Below are 15,665 nucleotides of genomic sequence, written 5' to 3'. Positions count from 1 at the left end.
GAAATCAGATATTTCACAGCAGCTTGGTGCTGTCAGCTCAGAGAGTAGTAACCCCTTTGCTGTTACAGATCTTTAAATGCTTTATTTGTATAGTATCTTTTTAAAACTTTGGCAAGAGGTAGAATTAAAAAATCATTAGATCAGGGCATTTTATTTCTTAAGGAGTTACCTAAGCATTGCTTTGGGCCACAAACCAGCTTTGTTGATGAGGGTTTTGGTTTTTTTTTTTTTTCTTTCTTTCTTTTGTCTTTTTGTTGTTGTTGCTATTTCTTGGGCTGCTCCCGCGGCATATGGAGGTTCCCAGACTAGGGGTTGAATCGGAGCTGTAGCCACCGGCCTACACCAGAGCCACAGCAACGCGGGATCAGAGCCGCGTCTGCAACCTACACCACAGCTCACGGCAAGGCCGGATCCTTAACCCACTGAGCAAGGGCAGGGACTGAACCCGCAACCTCATGGTTCCTAGTCGGATTCGTTAACCACTGCGCCACGACGGGAACTCCTGTTTTTGCATCAGTTTAGAAGTGATTCTACTGTATGTCAGCAATGGAGGGAAAATAATCAGGACTATGTATTTTTATATGCAACTTGCATATATATCTCTATGTAGCATATTCACTTTCATATTTAAACGTCAGTACACAAGTACACCTAAAGATGAATTGCATTTGAGTTGTCATTTTCTTTTTTTCTAGCCCACTAGCTTCACTAACATAAGTTTTAAAATTTTCGTAGTCAGGATTTGTAATTCCAGTTGATGTATGAATGTTACAATGTTCTTTTTGTATGTGTGTTTATCTTGTTAGAATCTAGGGTCTTTTTTTTCCCCAATACATTTTATTGGAGAATAGTTGACTTAGAAAGTTGTGTTAGTTTCAGGTGTATGGTAAAGTAAATCACTTATACAGATACATATATCACGATGCATTTTTTTGTAATAGTTGAAAGTTCTGCTGTTGGTCTTTAACTGGAAACCCAAGCAAGCAAAAATTCATTTTTCCCCCCCATTTTATTAAGGGTGAAACAAATGACTTTGAATTGTTGAAGAACCAGCTGTTAGATCCAGAGATAAAGGTAATTAAATTTGTGTTTGATCATTAGCAAAGTCGTTGCCACTTTGTAGAGACAGTAATTGGCACTGTGTTCCTCTTTCATCCTCTGGAATTTACTCTCTGATCCTTCTTTGTTTTTTGTTTATTTATTTATTGCTTTTTAGGGCTACAGTTGCGGAATATGGAAGTTTGCAGGCTAGGGGTCGAGTTGAAGTTAGAGCTGCTCACCTACACCACACCCACAGCCACTTGGAATCTGAGCCATGTCTCTAGTCTCCACCACAGCTCAGAGCATCTCTGGATCTTTAACCCACTGAGTGAGGCGAGGGATTGAACCCGAATCCTCATGGATCCTAGTCGCATTTACTACCATTGAACCACATGGGTTTGCTACCGCTGAGCCACAACAGGAAGTCTTCTGTGATCCTTCTTTAATGGTTCTCAACCAGGGGCGTTTTTGGTTGTCACAGCCGGGGGAAGGGAAGGGTGCTACTGGCATCTAGTGAGTGGATGACAGGAACGCTGTGGAACATCCTACAGACAATACACATGGTGGCCCTCGATGGCAAAGAATGATCTGTCACCAGATGCCACTAGCCCTGACGTTGAGAAACTCTGCTTTAATTTTTCCTTTCTAGAACCTTTCTTCAGTGCCGTATGCAATTCTCATGGTTCCCCAGTAGTAAAACAAAACAGAACAAAATAAAAACCAAAAGGTGACTTGTCCTTCAAGCTACTACTCTTTCAGCATTTTTGGAAATTGGCTCAAGTTATGTACCTGTGGTGTAGTAATAACTCAATCTTATTTCCCTTTTCTTCCTTTACTGCCCTGTCTTGGAAAGAGTGGTCTGTTATTGTGAGCAGTGGCAATCAGATGACCTGAGATGAAATCCCAGCTCATTGTTTCCCAGCGTTCCATCTTAGGGCAAGTTGTTTAACATTTCTGCCTCTGTTTTCCTCCTTGTAAAACCAGAGACAGAGAAATTCTTTAAACATATAGTAAGTTTTAAGAGGATATAACGAGGTGATAGAGAAGAAGCACTTAGGACAGCCTCTGACCCGAGGGACTTTGTAATTGTTGATTGTTACTCCTGCTGACAGTGTGCACTTTCTCATTCGTGTTTAAATCCACTGCTGTAATTACTGTGACAGAGATTATCAGTGATTTTTTTTTTTTTTTGCCTCACCCATGTCATGTGAAATTCCTGGGCCAAGGATGGAACCTGGAACTCGAGCCACTGGAACAGCAATGCTGGATCCCTCACCCACTAAGCCATCAGGGAACTCCTCTCTGATTTCTTACATGCTAATTTCAGTGGAGTTTTTTTTTTTTTTTTAATGCCCCATACTGATTCCTTTTAGTAGTTTATGCTGTTGGTTGCCAATTTCTTAATACCTTTCCTTTGGTTTCTATGATCTTCCTGTCTTCTACACCACAGCCACGGTGACATAGGATCTGAGCTGCATCTGTGGCCCACGCTGCAGCTTGCAGCAATGCCAGATCCTTAGTGAGGCCAGGGCTCAAACCCTTATCCTCATAGACACTGTCAGGCTCTTAACCCACTGAGCCACAGTGGGAACTCCCTCTTCCTGTCTTCTTAAGCTTATCTCTAATCATTTTTTGTGACAGGTTCTTACGTTTTATGCTTATTGGACTTCCAAACTTGACCCTCACTCTACAGATCCTTCCTGTGTGATCTTCTTATGCCCTCGTGGCTTTGAAATTGACCTGTGTCCTGATAAACTCCCAGATTTGTATCTGTATCTCAGATTGCTCTTGTGGGCTCCAGACTTGTTTATTAACTGCCAGCCCACAAGTGTAATAGGTGCCGCAAACTTAGCATTCTCTCTCTTCCGAACCCACTTCGCTAGCCTTCTTCATGTGTTCAAATGATTTATTGCTTACCTAGTTCTTAAGTTGGGAACCTTGGAATCCTTTTAGACTTTCTCACCCCTTGTACCCATTGATCCCTTTGGGAAAAAAATCAAGTTTCTTGTTTTGTTGGCCTTCTCTTTTCTGGACTCTTCTAATAACCTCTTTAGTGGTATCTGGTTCCAGTTCTTCTCTGTCTCACATATACCCTCCCCCAGATTTATCCTCAGCAGTGCAAACTGAGTCATCTAAAGTCATTGCTAAAAACTTCATCCCTACTGAGGAGTTCCCATCATGACTCAGCGGTAATGAACCCAATTAGTATCCATGAGGATGTGGGTTTGATCCCTGGTCTCACTCAATGGGTTAAGTGTCCAGCTTTGCCATGAACTGTGGTGTAGGTCAAAGACATGTCTCACATTCTTTCTTGCTGTGGCTGTGATGTAGGCTTTTGGCTACAGCTCCAATTTGATCCCATCCTGGGAACTTCCATATGCTGTGGGTACGGCCATGAAAAGACAAAAAAAAAAAAACCAGAAAACTTCATGCTACTGAAGAGGAGAGGACCAGCTTTTTAGCCTGGCCTGCAACAATTTTCAGTGTTCAGACTCACTGGTTATTTCATTTCCTGAACTTGCCACTTTTTTTGTCTTTATACCTTTGCCTTTTCTTTCTGTCCTCTATCCCTTTTATTTGTTGCCTATTTGAACATGGGCCCTGGTTACATGGCCTCCCTCCCTAACAAGTTTCGAAACCAATGGCAAATTACTAAACCTTAAAGCCTCAGTGTCCTGTGCTGTAAAACAGGAACCAGTGTTAGTACCTGTCTCATGGAGTGGTCGTAATGATTAAAGGAGTTAATGTATGTTAATGTGTTAGAATAGTTCCTGGCACATGGTTTTATATTAGTGTTTATTGTTATTACTGTAATTACAAAACTTCTCTTTGAGATCCAGCCAAAGTGTCATGTTCGCTAGTGAACTGTCCCAGGTTCTGTCTTAGTACAGGGTTTGTTCGTTCAGTTCCTGCCCCACGCTGCCGGCAGATTTTTCTAATGATCAGTCTGGCGTACAGGGACTTCAGCGAGTTGTCCGGCTCCTCTTTGCTCCCTAGATTTCTCTCTCGGCTGGCTGGCTTGCTTACCGTATACACCAGCCAAACTGAGCTGCTTTTGGTTTTCTGAAGACTTGCAAGGGATAGCACCCCAGAGAATGAAGACTCTTTTTAAAGACAGTGCAAGTGTTACTTCCTCTTTTTTTTTTTTTTTTTTGCTTTTTAGGGCCACACCCATGGCATATGGAAGTTCCCAGGCTAGGGGTCGAATCAGAGGTACAGCTGCCATCCTGCAGCCACAGCCACCAGCCATGCAGGATCTGAGCCATGTCTGCAACCTACACTACAGTTCATGGCAATGCCGGATCCTTAACCCACTGAGTGAGGTCAGGGATCAAACCTCATAGATACTAGTTGGGTTTATTACTGCTGAGCCATGAAGGGAACTCCTGTCATTTCCTCTTTAGAGCCTTCTCTGACCTGTGCCTTCTTCCACAGGAACAAGGATCGCATTCTTTGTGTTCTACTGTATTTTATGTCAGCATGTCTCCTCCTTGGGGTTTTAACAGACCAAGAATCATATCAGTTGTGTGTATGTTAGTTCAGAAGAGTGTTGCAAGTAATTTATTTCCAATATAATTCAGTACTTAAGCACCAAAGTCTCTGACTGGTTTGCTTGAAACAGTGGAGCAGTTCTGGGAGTTCCCTTTGTGGCTCATTGGTTAACGAACCTGACTAGGATCCATGAGGATGCAGGTATGATCTCTGGCCTTGCTCAGTGGGTTAAGGATCCAGCATTGCCATGAGCTGTGGGGTAGGTCGCAGATGCGGCTTGGACCCTACGTTGCTGTGGCTGTGGCGTAGGCTGGCAGCTGTAGCTCTGATTTGACTCCTAGCCTGGGAACTTCCATATGCCGAGGGTTCAGTGCTAAAAAGGGGGCTAGGAGTTCCATTGTGGCTCAGCGTGTTCCAAACCTGACTAGCATCCATTAGGATGAGGATTTGATCCTTGGCCTCATTCACTGGTTAAGGATCTGGCATTGCTGTGAGCTGTGGCGTAGGCTGGTAGCTGAAGCTCCCACTTGACCCCTAGCCTGGGAACTTTCATATGCTGTAGGTGTGGCCCTAAAAAAGCAAAAGCAAAAAAAAAAAGGTGCAGTTTAAATGTTGTCCTTATAATTTACCTAAGCTTGTTTTAGTGGAAAAGAGATGCGATAGAGCTAATTTATTTTTATCTGCACATAACTTAGCTTGTCTTTTCTGCTTCAGGCCTTGTTTTCTTTAATGATTGTGGACATTGTGACATTACTGCAGTGCAAATGAGTCGTGACTCTTTTACTGCCAGGTTACTTAGGATTTCATCAGCAGGCCATCCGTGTCATTGAAGTTTGTCACAGAGTGCATAGGAAGCTCTCACTGATTGAGTGAAGGTGGGGAGTGCCTTCCCCCGGGGCAGGGCATTATGGGAGAGTGGCTGGAGCACTGGTCTAGGCAAATGGGTTTGACGCTAGTTCTTTTTTTTTTTTTTTGTTTTTTTTGCCATTTCTTGGGCTGCTCCCTAGGCATATGGAGGTTCCCAGGCTAGGGGTCTAATTGGAGCTGTAGCTGCCAGCCTACGCCAGAGCCACAGCAATGCGGGATCCGAGCCGCATCTGCAACCTACACCACAGCTCACGGCAACGCCGGATCGTTAACCCACTGAGCAAGGGCAGGGATCAAACCCGCAACCTCATGGTTCCTAGTCGGATTCGCCACGATGGGAACTCCTTTTTTTTTTTTTTTTTTTTGTCTGAAGCTAGTTCTGTACTGGCTTGGTTGGGCAAATTGCTTATTAATCTTTCTTAGCCTCAGTTTCCTCATTCCTGTAAAATGGGAATGACAGTAATCCCTGTGTAGCATTGTCAGGATTAGGAAGAAGTCCATGTGTGCGGTGTTGATGCATGGCACTCGGCGTCTTCTCCCTGAATGATGCTCCTTGTGAGTAGCCTGTCGCTGTAGGTGCAGCGCTGTTAAGAGCCTATCACTGCAGGATCAAGACTATTCATGGTCCCTTGTTGAAGGTACAGCACGGTATTGTTTTTGTTTTTTTATATCTCTTTCTCCTACTTTAACCTGCATTAACCGTCTTCTTTCAAAAATTAGGGGCTTTAATTTTTTTCTTGTGAATTATGTATGCATGAATACAAAACTATTTTTATTAGATATATATTTTTTTTATTTAGCAGGTTTTCCCCCACACTTAATGTATTATGGATGGCAGTTTTATTGTCTGAAAAATATGTGAAGGTGTAGTGGAGCTATCATTTATATAGAACACATCTTAATACATTTAAACTCATTTGCAGGTTGGGTTAAGAAAAAGTTGTATTTATTGATCAACTTAGACTGAATGTCATCAGCATGTTTGCAAGGCAGCATGAGTATAGAAGAAGTAGAGGTACCTTGTGATCTTAGAATATTTGAATCTGTTATAATTCTTCAATTTAAAAAAAAATTCACAGATGTCAACATTTGAGGTGTTTCCTAGGGCAAACCCTTGGCATATGGAAGTTCCCAGGCTAGGGGTTGAATTGGAGTCACAGCTGCTGGCCTTCACCACAGCAACTTGGGATCCAAGCTGAGTGTCTGTGCCCTACACCACAGCTCATGGCAACGCTGGATCCTTAAGGCACTGATGGAGGCCAGGGATCAAACCCTCATCCTCATGGATACTAGTGGGATTCTTTCTTTTTATCTTTTTAGGGCCACACTCTCTTCGGCATATGGACATTTCCAGGTTGGGGTCAAATCGGAGCTGTAGCTGCTGGTCTGCTCCACAGCCACAGCCACTCCAGATCTGAGTCTCGTCTGCAACCTATACTGCAGCTCATGGCAACACCAGGTCCTTAACCCACTGAGCGAGGCCAAGGATTGAACCCGGGTCCTCATGGATATTAGCTGGGTTTGTTACCGCTGAACCAGGACAGGAAGTCCACAGTAAGAAATTTTTAATCCCAGTTTTCACTTCAGTCCAAATTTGTGACTTTTTCCCCCTAATTTAAATATTATTCCCCAGATAGGTACCATCTTCTGTGTTGTTTTAGAGGATCTGTGATTTTGAAAGTACTTTTTTTTGTTTAACTTAAGGATGACCAGATCATTAACTGGCTGCTAGAGTTCCGTTCCTCCATCATGTACTTGACAAAAGACTTTGAGCAGCTTATTAATATTCTGTTGGTAAGTTCACTGTTAATTTCATTGACTCTTATTTTTGTAACTCAGTACTTTAAAAATAGTATATATTGTATCAGTAAAATGTTTCCGTTCTCTTTTCCTCTCTCCCACCTCTAGAGATTGAAGTGGCTGAACAGAAGTCAGACAGTGGTAGAAGAGTATTTAGCTTTCCTTGGGAATCTTGTATCTGCACAGACTGTCTTCCTTAGACCATGTCTCAGCATGATCGCCTCTCATTTTGTACCTCGTGAGTGGTTGCTCTTGGCTTGCTTTGACATTTCTTTTCTTTCTTTCTTTCTTTCTTTTTTGTCTTTTGTGTTTTTAGGGCCGCACCCATGGCATATGGAGTTTCCCAGGCTAGGGGTCTAATTGGAGCTGTAGCTGCCGGCCTACGCCACAGCCACAGCAGCGCCAGATCCGAGATGCCTCTGCGACCTACACCACAGCTCATGGCAATGCTGAATCCTTAACCCACTGATCGAGGCCAGGGATCGAACCCACAACTTCATGGTTCCTAGTTTGATTCATTTCCGCTGCACCATGGCAGGAACTCTGAGTTTTCATTTTTTAAATATCTCTGTTACAGTGCCACTTCCCCATACATTTTGGAGATTGTACCACCACAGAAGACTCCAGGTTACATATCAGCAGCGGTTCTGATACATGTCTGTTCCCTGTAATGACCTCTGTGGAGGCATCTAGATTCATTCGTTGCTGTGATTTTTGTGGATTGTAATTTGCTATGGTGAGCTTCTGATGCAGTCTTAGAACTCAGGGATTTTTAGCTACTTAAAATCCCTCCCTCCCAACTGTAAATTTTATTCTTGTATTAAGTTTGGATGATGGAAAGATCGCTTTATTATGTGGCTGTTGTTTGTTTAGATCATCATTAGAATAACATATTTTCTTTTTTCAAAAGCCCGAGTGATCGTTAAGGATGGCGACGTAGATGTTTCGGATTCTGACGACGAAGATGATAGTGAGTACAAAGAGGATTAAAGCAAAGGCTTGGCGAATGCATGCTGAATGATAAAGTATCTTTGCCTCTCTAGGATTTGTTCTGATAGGTAGACTGCAGCAAAAGCAACCTTTGTCTTTTTCTTTTTTGGGGGGTGGTCACACCCATGGCATATGGAGGTTCCCAGGCTAGGGATCTAATTGGAGCTGTAGCTGCCGGCCTATGCCAGAGCCACAGCAATGTGGGGTCCAAGCTGCATCTTCGACCTACACCACAGCTCACAGCAGTGTCGGATCCTTAACCCACTGAGTGAGACCAGGGATCAAACCCCCAACCTCATGGTTTCTAGTCAGATTGTTTCCACTGTGCCATGATGGGAACTCCAAGGCAACCTTTGATGGAATCTTTTTTGTTAATATTTAATGTTAATAGGCAGTCGATTGCCCTTAATGGCATTATTTCTAGTATGCATTGATAGTTGGTCATGGAGAAAAATCTTGAAATTATTATTTTGGTGATGAATGATTCAGTTTTGGTTAGCAGTTGTTTTTAGCATCAAACAGATCAGTTTTCAGTTTTCAGTCTTATCTTGATGCTCCTTTTTCACCTTGTAGATCTTCCTGCAAATTTTGACACATGTCACAGAGCCTTACAAATAATAGCAAGATATGTCCCTTCGTGAGTATACTTCTGTTCCTTATTTTGAATCATGATGTTTAAGTCTCAAGAAAATTATGATCAGTTGGGAGAAAATTACAGGATGTTCATAGCATCCAAACTCCAGCTGTATGCTGCGTGTTTTTTTTGTATCCTGTTGATATAACATCATGTTCTACAAAAAAATGTCATTTCAGTTCCTATTCATTGTCTTTAATTATTTTTCAACACTTATATGCAAATTCTCCCCTCCAACTTTTTATGGTTGGAATTTTGCTTTTGTCTTTAACTGATAAGATAGCCAAAATTTTTTAGTGAGAAACCCCTCCATGTTGGGGTCATGCCATAGGAATAAAAATAACAGTTCTAAGAAAAGGCTTTTAGGATGTGTAGGTTTCTTTTGGAGGGGTGACCTGCAAATTCTCCCAGTAGGTATAGCAACCTAACTTTAAAAAAGTCCAAGTTGATAATTTTTTCTCTTTTTAAAATAGTATATGTGTGTAGTGGGAAATGTTTTGATTTTAAACTGAAGCTCTTTGCTAAACTTTTGTAGAAAAAAGGAAACCCCCTTTAATTTGCTATTGCTATCAAAGTTAATAGAAGCTCATTTGCCCTAAAGTTGTTAGAGATTTTTCTCTGAAGCTGTGCATTTATTCCAATTGCTTGAGTTAGCATTTTCCTCCTGTATCCATATTTGCTCTTAGAATGGAAATGTTACCTTCTGAGAAAGTCTGGTTAACATGAATTGATTGAATTTTTTTCTTTTCGAAATAGGACGCCATGGTTTCTTATGCCAATACTGGTAGAAAAATTTCCATTCGTTCGAAAATCAGAGAGAACATTGGTAAGAAATCTTTTAATGGGGGAAAACAATGAAAACGATGTTTTGTGTGATTTAGTTTTTGGCGATTTTAGATTTCTCTCTTAATTTTTTTTTTTTTTTAGGGCCGAACTCGAGGTATATGGACATTCCCAGGCTAGGGGTTGAATTGGAGCAGCAGCTGCTGGCCTGTGCCACAGCCACAGTAGCTCCAGATTGGAGCCATGTCTGCAACCTAACCACAGCTCATGGCAACGCCAGATCTTTAACCCACTGAATGAGGCCATGGATTGAACCTGCATCCTCATAGATACTAGTTGAGTTCATTACCTCTGAGCCATGATGGGAACTTCCAGGTCTTTTTCTTAAAAGTTGTTTTGTCTGCTGTGTTTTAAACTCAAGACTAAAAATTTGATTGAGATTCCTTTCCTGGCAAGTGACTGAGGGTTCTCTGTGTCTTTTTTCTTATTCCTCTGTGCACATCAAAGGTATAGTCCATTTCACAAATACTTGTATAGGCTTAATGCTTACATAGATAGGAATTACTGTAAGATAATAGTTCATTTATTTATTACCAGTTGTAAACATGCCTCATTTGGACATGAAGGCAGCGCCTCTGTAAGTGATGTCTTAAGTTTTTTGTGTAATATTTAGATCATCTGTGTAGCTTTTAATAATTACTAGTGGTTCCCTTCTAAGCATAGATTATTTTTTCCTAAAGTATTATCAGTGTTAAACAAGGGGTTAATAATAACTTCTGCTGATATTTGTGATAGTCTTCTTCAAGTGGACTATTATAAATTCTGTATCTCTTTTGAACATAGATGCAAAAATTCTCAACAAAATACTCAAAAAACTGAATCTAGAAACATATAAAAAAAATTAGGCACCATGACCAAATGAAATTTATCCTTAGAATGCAAGGTTGATTTAATATCCCCGAATTAATTAGTATAATATACCTGTATCAGTAGAATAAATGATAAGTACCACATGGTCATGTCAATAGATGCAGGAAAAGTGACAAACACCAAAACCCCTTTATGACAAAAACAGAAGGAAACTTTCTCAGCCTGATAAGGGGCAGCTATAAAAAATTCATAGCTAGGAGTTCCCATTGTGGTGCTGCGGAAGCAAATCCGACTAGGAACCATGAGGTAGCAGGTTTGATCCCTGGCCTCCCTCAGTGGGTTAAGGATCCAGCTCCGATTCGAACCCCTAGCCTGGGAACCTCCATATGCTGCAGGAGCGGCCCAAAAGAAATAGCAAAAAGACCATAAATAAATAAATAAATAAATAAATAAATAAATAAATAAAAGGATCTGAGTTGGTGTTTCTCCAAAAGAGACATACAAATCGCTAATGAGCACATGAGAAACTCGACATCATTAGCCATTAGAGAAACGCAAGTCAGAACCAAAATGAGATACTGGTGTGTGTTTGTTTGTTTGTTTTTGTCTTTTTGACATTTCTTGGGCTGCACCCGAGGCAGATGGAGGTTCCCAGGCTAGGGGTCTAATCTGAGCTGTAGCCACCGGCCTACACCAGAGCCACAGTAACTCGGGGTCCGAGCTGCATCTGCAACCTATACCACAGCTCACGGCAACGTGGGATCCTTAACCCTGAGCAAGGCCAGGGATCGAACCCGCAACCTCATGGTTCCTAGTCGGATTCGTTAACCACTGAGCCACAACGGGAACTCCAAGATGAGATACTGTTATTACTCACTAGGATGACGGTACTCAAAAGACAGATAATGACACATGTAGTTGAGGCTGTGACGAGCCAGAACACTCCCTACTCTGCTGGGGGGAATGTAAAATGGTAGATGTTGCAGCTACTTTGGAAAATAGTCTGATACCTCTGCAAAAAGATTCAGCGTAGGGGTTCTCTTGTGGTGTAGTGAGATCTGGCATTGTCACTTTAGTGGCTTGGGTTTGATCCCTGGCCTGGAAACTTCGACATGCTGCAGGTGAGGCCAGGAAAAAAAACAAAAAAGTAAATGTAGAATTGCTATATGACCCAGCATTTCCATTGTAGGTATATACCTAAGAGAAGTGAAAATATTTGTCTGCTTAAGTAAAACTTTTCCATAAATGTTCCAAGCAGCATTATTCCTAACAGCCAAAATATGGAAACCAAATGTGTAGCAGCTTATAAATAAACAATGTGAAGTTCCCCTCCTGGTTCATTGGGTTAAGAACCCAACTAGTATCCATGAGGATGAGGGTTTGATCCTTGGCCTCACTCAGTGAGTTAAAGGATCTGGCATTGCCATGAGCTGTGGTATAGGTTGCATTGCAGCTTGGATCTGATGTTCCCATGGCTGAGGTGTAGGCTGGCAGCTGCAGCTCTGATTCGACCCCTAGCCTGGGAACCTCCTATATGCTGTGAGTGCGGCCCTAAAAAAAGAAAAACAGAATGTGATGTGTCTGTACAGTGGAATATCATTCAGGAGTAAAAAGGAATGGTTTACTTGTTACAATATGAATAAACTGTGAAAACATTGTGCTAAAACACTGCATATTATAATGTCTGTACTAGGCAAATTGGTAGAGAAAGAAAGTAGGCCAGTGTTTACCTAGGGCTGGTAGGAGGTACATTACTAGAAAATACAGGGTTTTTTTTAGGGTGGTGAAAATGCTCTAAAATTGATTACAGTGGTGGTTATATGTCCTGTTGAACATAAAAAACATTGAATTGTACATTTTAAATGGTTGAATTGTGTGTGAATTATATCTCAACAAAACCTGTTTTTTTGTTTTTTGTTTGTTTGTTTGTTTTTGTCTTTTCTAGGGCCTCACCTGCAGCATATGGAGGTTCCCAGGCTAGGGGTCTAATTGGAGCTGCAGCTGCTGGCCTACACCACAGCCACAGCAACGCCAGATCCTTAACCCACAGACTGAGGCCAGGGATCGAACCCACAACCTCATGGTTCCTAGTGGGATTCATTTCCGAGGCGCCACAACGGGAATTCCAAAACCTGTTTTAAAAACACTGTAAAAGTGTGCAGATAACAAACTTTTTTTTAATGGAGGTGATGAGATTATACTGAGCATTGTGTACAGAAGCAGTGTAGTTTCTCTGTTGCTGGGTAGTTTTTTCTATTTAAATAATTGAAACTAAAGACTGTTGGTATTTTGCTTACATAATTATAAAACATTCTCTGTTGCAATATCATCTTTTTATGTTTTAGGAATGTTATGTTCATAACTTATTAAGGATTAGTGTGTATTTTCCGACCTTGAGGCATGAAATTCTGGAGCTTGTTATTGAGAAGCTACTCAAGTTGGATGTAAGTGTTGGGTCATTTGCTTTTCGCTTTGATTTTCACTTATTAAGTCTGTCATAGTATTTGTTATAGCCTTAGTATTTGAAATAATTGTAGCAAAAGTGAAAAAGAATCTACAGTTTGACACATTTCTTGAACCCCATCGGTGACTATGGTTTGTAGACGGTCCCACCTCTCATGGTCGGGGAGCAGGGATTCATCAGCTAGACCCATACGTGGAAAGTAAGGGTATGGTTAATGCGAGGTGCACACGGGCATTGGGAGCTAGCAAACCCACTGTAGTCAGAAAGAGTCAGGAAGTCATGCCTAAGGAAGTGAGTTAGGGATTCTTTTTACCTGTTTTTTTTTGGCTTTTGGCTTTTTAGGGCCACACCTGCAGCATATGGAGGTTCCCAGGCTAGGGGTCTAATTGGAACTGTTGCTGCCGGCCTGCGCCACAGCTCACAGCAACGCCAGATCCTTAACCTACTGAGCGAGGCTAGGGATCGAACCCTCAACCTCATGGTTCCTAGTCGGATTCATTTCCGCTGTGCCACGACGTGAATTCCTCTTTTGCCTTTTTTTAAGCAGCCTGCAGTAAGGTACATGGGAAAAGTGGATTCTGAAGGGCTGGGGGGTGGGGTGGGAGTGGGTTCTGAGGGAAAGTGGATTCTGGTGACACGTGGAAGGCTGGCACACTGGCCCTTGGGACTGCATTGGAACTGGAGACATGGGGGTGAGGCCGCATTTGACTTTCATTTAATCATCTTCTGCTCAGTTGATTGATGATATGCTTCTTAGACAATGTGCATGTGTCTCGTGCTTACTAAGAGTTGCAATAGACGTGGTTTGTTGAAGCTCTGTGACTTAGGCCACCAAGCACAGTAGATAGTGATTTTATGTAAGTATGTAATACAAGAGGCTTCATTGTTAATCGTTAATGTATTGTTAATTCCTTCATGACCCAGACTGATGTAAAGGTTTGCATACCATCACTGTGTACTGAGTGACAGTGCTGACGAGGGTGCTAACCTGGCCACACCTGAGGCGTGTGGAGGTTCCCAGGCTAGGGGTCCAAATTGGAGCTGAAGCTGCCGGCCTACACCGCAGCCACAGCCATGCAGAAACCAAGCTGTGTCTTTGACCTACACCACAGCTCACGGCAATGCCAGATCTTTAACCCACGGAGCAAGACCAGGGATTGAACCTGCAACCTCATGGCTCATAGTTGGATTGGTTTCTACTGTGCCACGATGGGAACTCCCTGGACAGTTTTAAAGCATGTATATCAGATGAGTGTCCCATGTGGGAATAATGTAGTTGTAGTTTAAATGTTTTTATTCTTTTTCTTTCTCCTCTGTTAAACTGTAGGTGAATGCATCTCGGCAGGATATTGAAGATGCTGAGGAAACAGCACCTCAGTCTGGTAGTGGAACAGATGTCACAGAAGGGCTGTTTCACATGGTTAGTGTTTATTAACAAAGTCAGACATACTTCACAGTCCCCGAGGGCTGGGGAGACAGCTGATGGCTTCTCAGTCTTTTCCGAGGCGTAGCATTAAAACAGTAGCGGAGCAGACTTGAAGTTGATTTCTAGAATGAGGCATTTGCTGCTCGGTCACCTACTGACTGGTAGGCTTGGCTGGTTGCCCAGGCTTTGAATTTGGGTTTGGTGCGGTATGTTTCACTTTTATTCTTAAGTTTGTCTTTTCTGATTGTTGTTGTAAACCACATATTGTTTGTGAGAGACTGATGCCTAGAGAAGCATAGCAGCTTCGTTTCCGTGTTTTACCAGTCGTACATAGTGCTTCTCTCTGGGGTGATGTCTTATGTGGGCTTTACCGGGAGCAGCGGATTTGGGTGCCCTCGGGACAAAGGGTGCGAGCAACAGGAAGGGGCCGGGGAAGGAGCTAAGCTGGAGTTGCGTCTCAGTTGGAAAGCCGCTGCTGGTCGGCTTCTTAACCTCCTGAGCCAGCACCAGAGTTTTTAAAGGAAACTGTTACCTCAGACTTTTCTCACTACTTTTACTGATTTTAATTTCAATTTTTACTTTACCTTCAAAGGATGAAGATGAAGAAACTGAACACGAAACAAAGGCTGATCCCGAAAGGCCCACTCAGATGGTCCATCCCGTAGCTGAACGCCTGGACATCTTGCTGTCTTTGCTCTTGTCCTATGTCAAGGATGTCTGCTATGTAGATGGTAACAGCCTCTAATAGTCACTGTAGCTGCTGCTTTGTTGAAACCTCCAGTGCCCCAGGCCATGTGCTGGGTAGTTTTCATACATTAGCACTGATAGAAGTCTTATAACCGAAGTCATTATTTTGTGGTGCAGTGGAAATGAACCTGACAGTATCCATGTGAACGAGGGTTCGATCCCTTGCCCTGCTCAGTGGGTTAAAGGGTCTGGTGTTGCTATGAGCTGTGGTGTAGGTCTCAGACGAGGCTCAGATCCCATCTTGCTGTGGTTGTGGCATAGGCTGGCAGCTGTAGCTCTGATTCAACCCCGGCCTGGGAACTTCCATATGCTGTGAGTGCAGACCTAAAAAACAAACAAAAAAAAGGATTTCTTGTCATGGCTCAGCGGTTAACAAACCCGACTAAGATCCACGAGGATTCGGGTTTGATCCCTGGCCTCACTCAGTGGGTTAAGGATACAGGATTGCCGTGAGCTGTGATGTAGGTTGCAGATGCGGCTTGAATCTGGCGTTGTGGTGGCTGTGGTGTCGGCCCGAAGTTGCAGCTCTGATTCGACCCCTAGCTTGGAAA

At 42.5% G+C, this 15,665-nt stretch overlaps 1 protein-coding gene across 2 annotated transcripts in view; it reads left to right on the top strand.

Moving 5' to 3' along the window:
• The window catches only part of RRN3 (RRN3 homolog, RNA polymerase I transcription factor), a 33,446-nt gene that overhangs the window by 2,098 nt on the left and 15,683 nt on the right, over window positions 1-15,665 (top strand). For both annotated transcript variants that reach the window (XM_047780452.1, XM_047780451.1), the window contains exons 3-11: window positions 1,018-1,074; window positions 7,105-7,194; window positions 7,309-7,438; window positions 8,111-8,170; window positions 8,764-8,827; window positions 9,581-9,650; window positions 12,823-12,921; window positions 14,269-14,361; window positions 14,960-15,098. In XM_047780452.1, coding sequence (XP_047636408.1) covers window positions 1,018-1,074; window positions 7,105-7,194; window positions 7,309-7,438; window positions 8,111-8,170; window positions 8,764-8,827; window positions 9,581-9,650; window positions 12,823-12,921; window positions 14,269-14,361; window positions 14,960-15,098 — 802 coding nt within the window. The remainder of the gene's footprint in view (window positions 1-1,017; window positions 1,075-7,104; window positions 7,195-7,308; window positions 7,439-8,110; window positions 8,171-8,763; window positions 8,828-9,580; window positions 9,651-12,822; window positions 12,922-14,268; window positions 14,362-14,959; window positions 15,099-15,665) is intronic.

This window comes from Phacochoerus africanus, chromosome 5, assembly GCF_016906955.1.
Source record: "Phacochoerus africanus isolate WHEZ1 chromosome 5, ROS_Pafr_v1, whole genome shotgun sequence".
In the NCBI taxonomy this organism is placed as follows: Eukaryota; Metazoa; Chordata; class Mammalia; order Artiodactyla; family Suidae; genus Phacochoerus; species Phacochoerus africanus.
The sequence above is the reverse complement of the archived record's forward strand: the minus strand, read 5'-3'. Positions and strand labels throughout refer to the sequence as shown.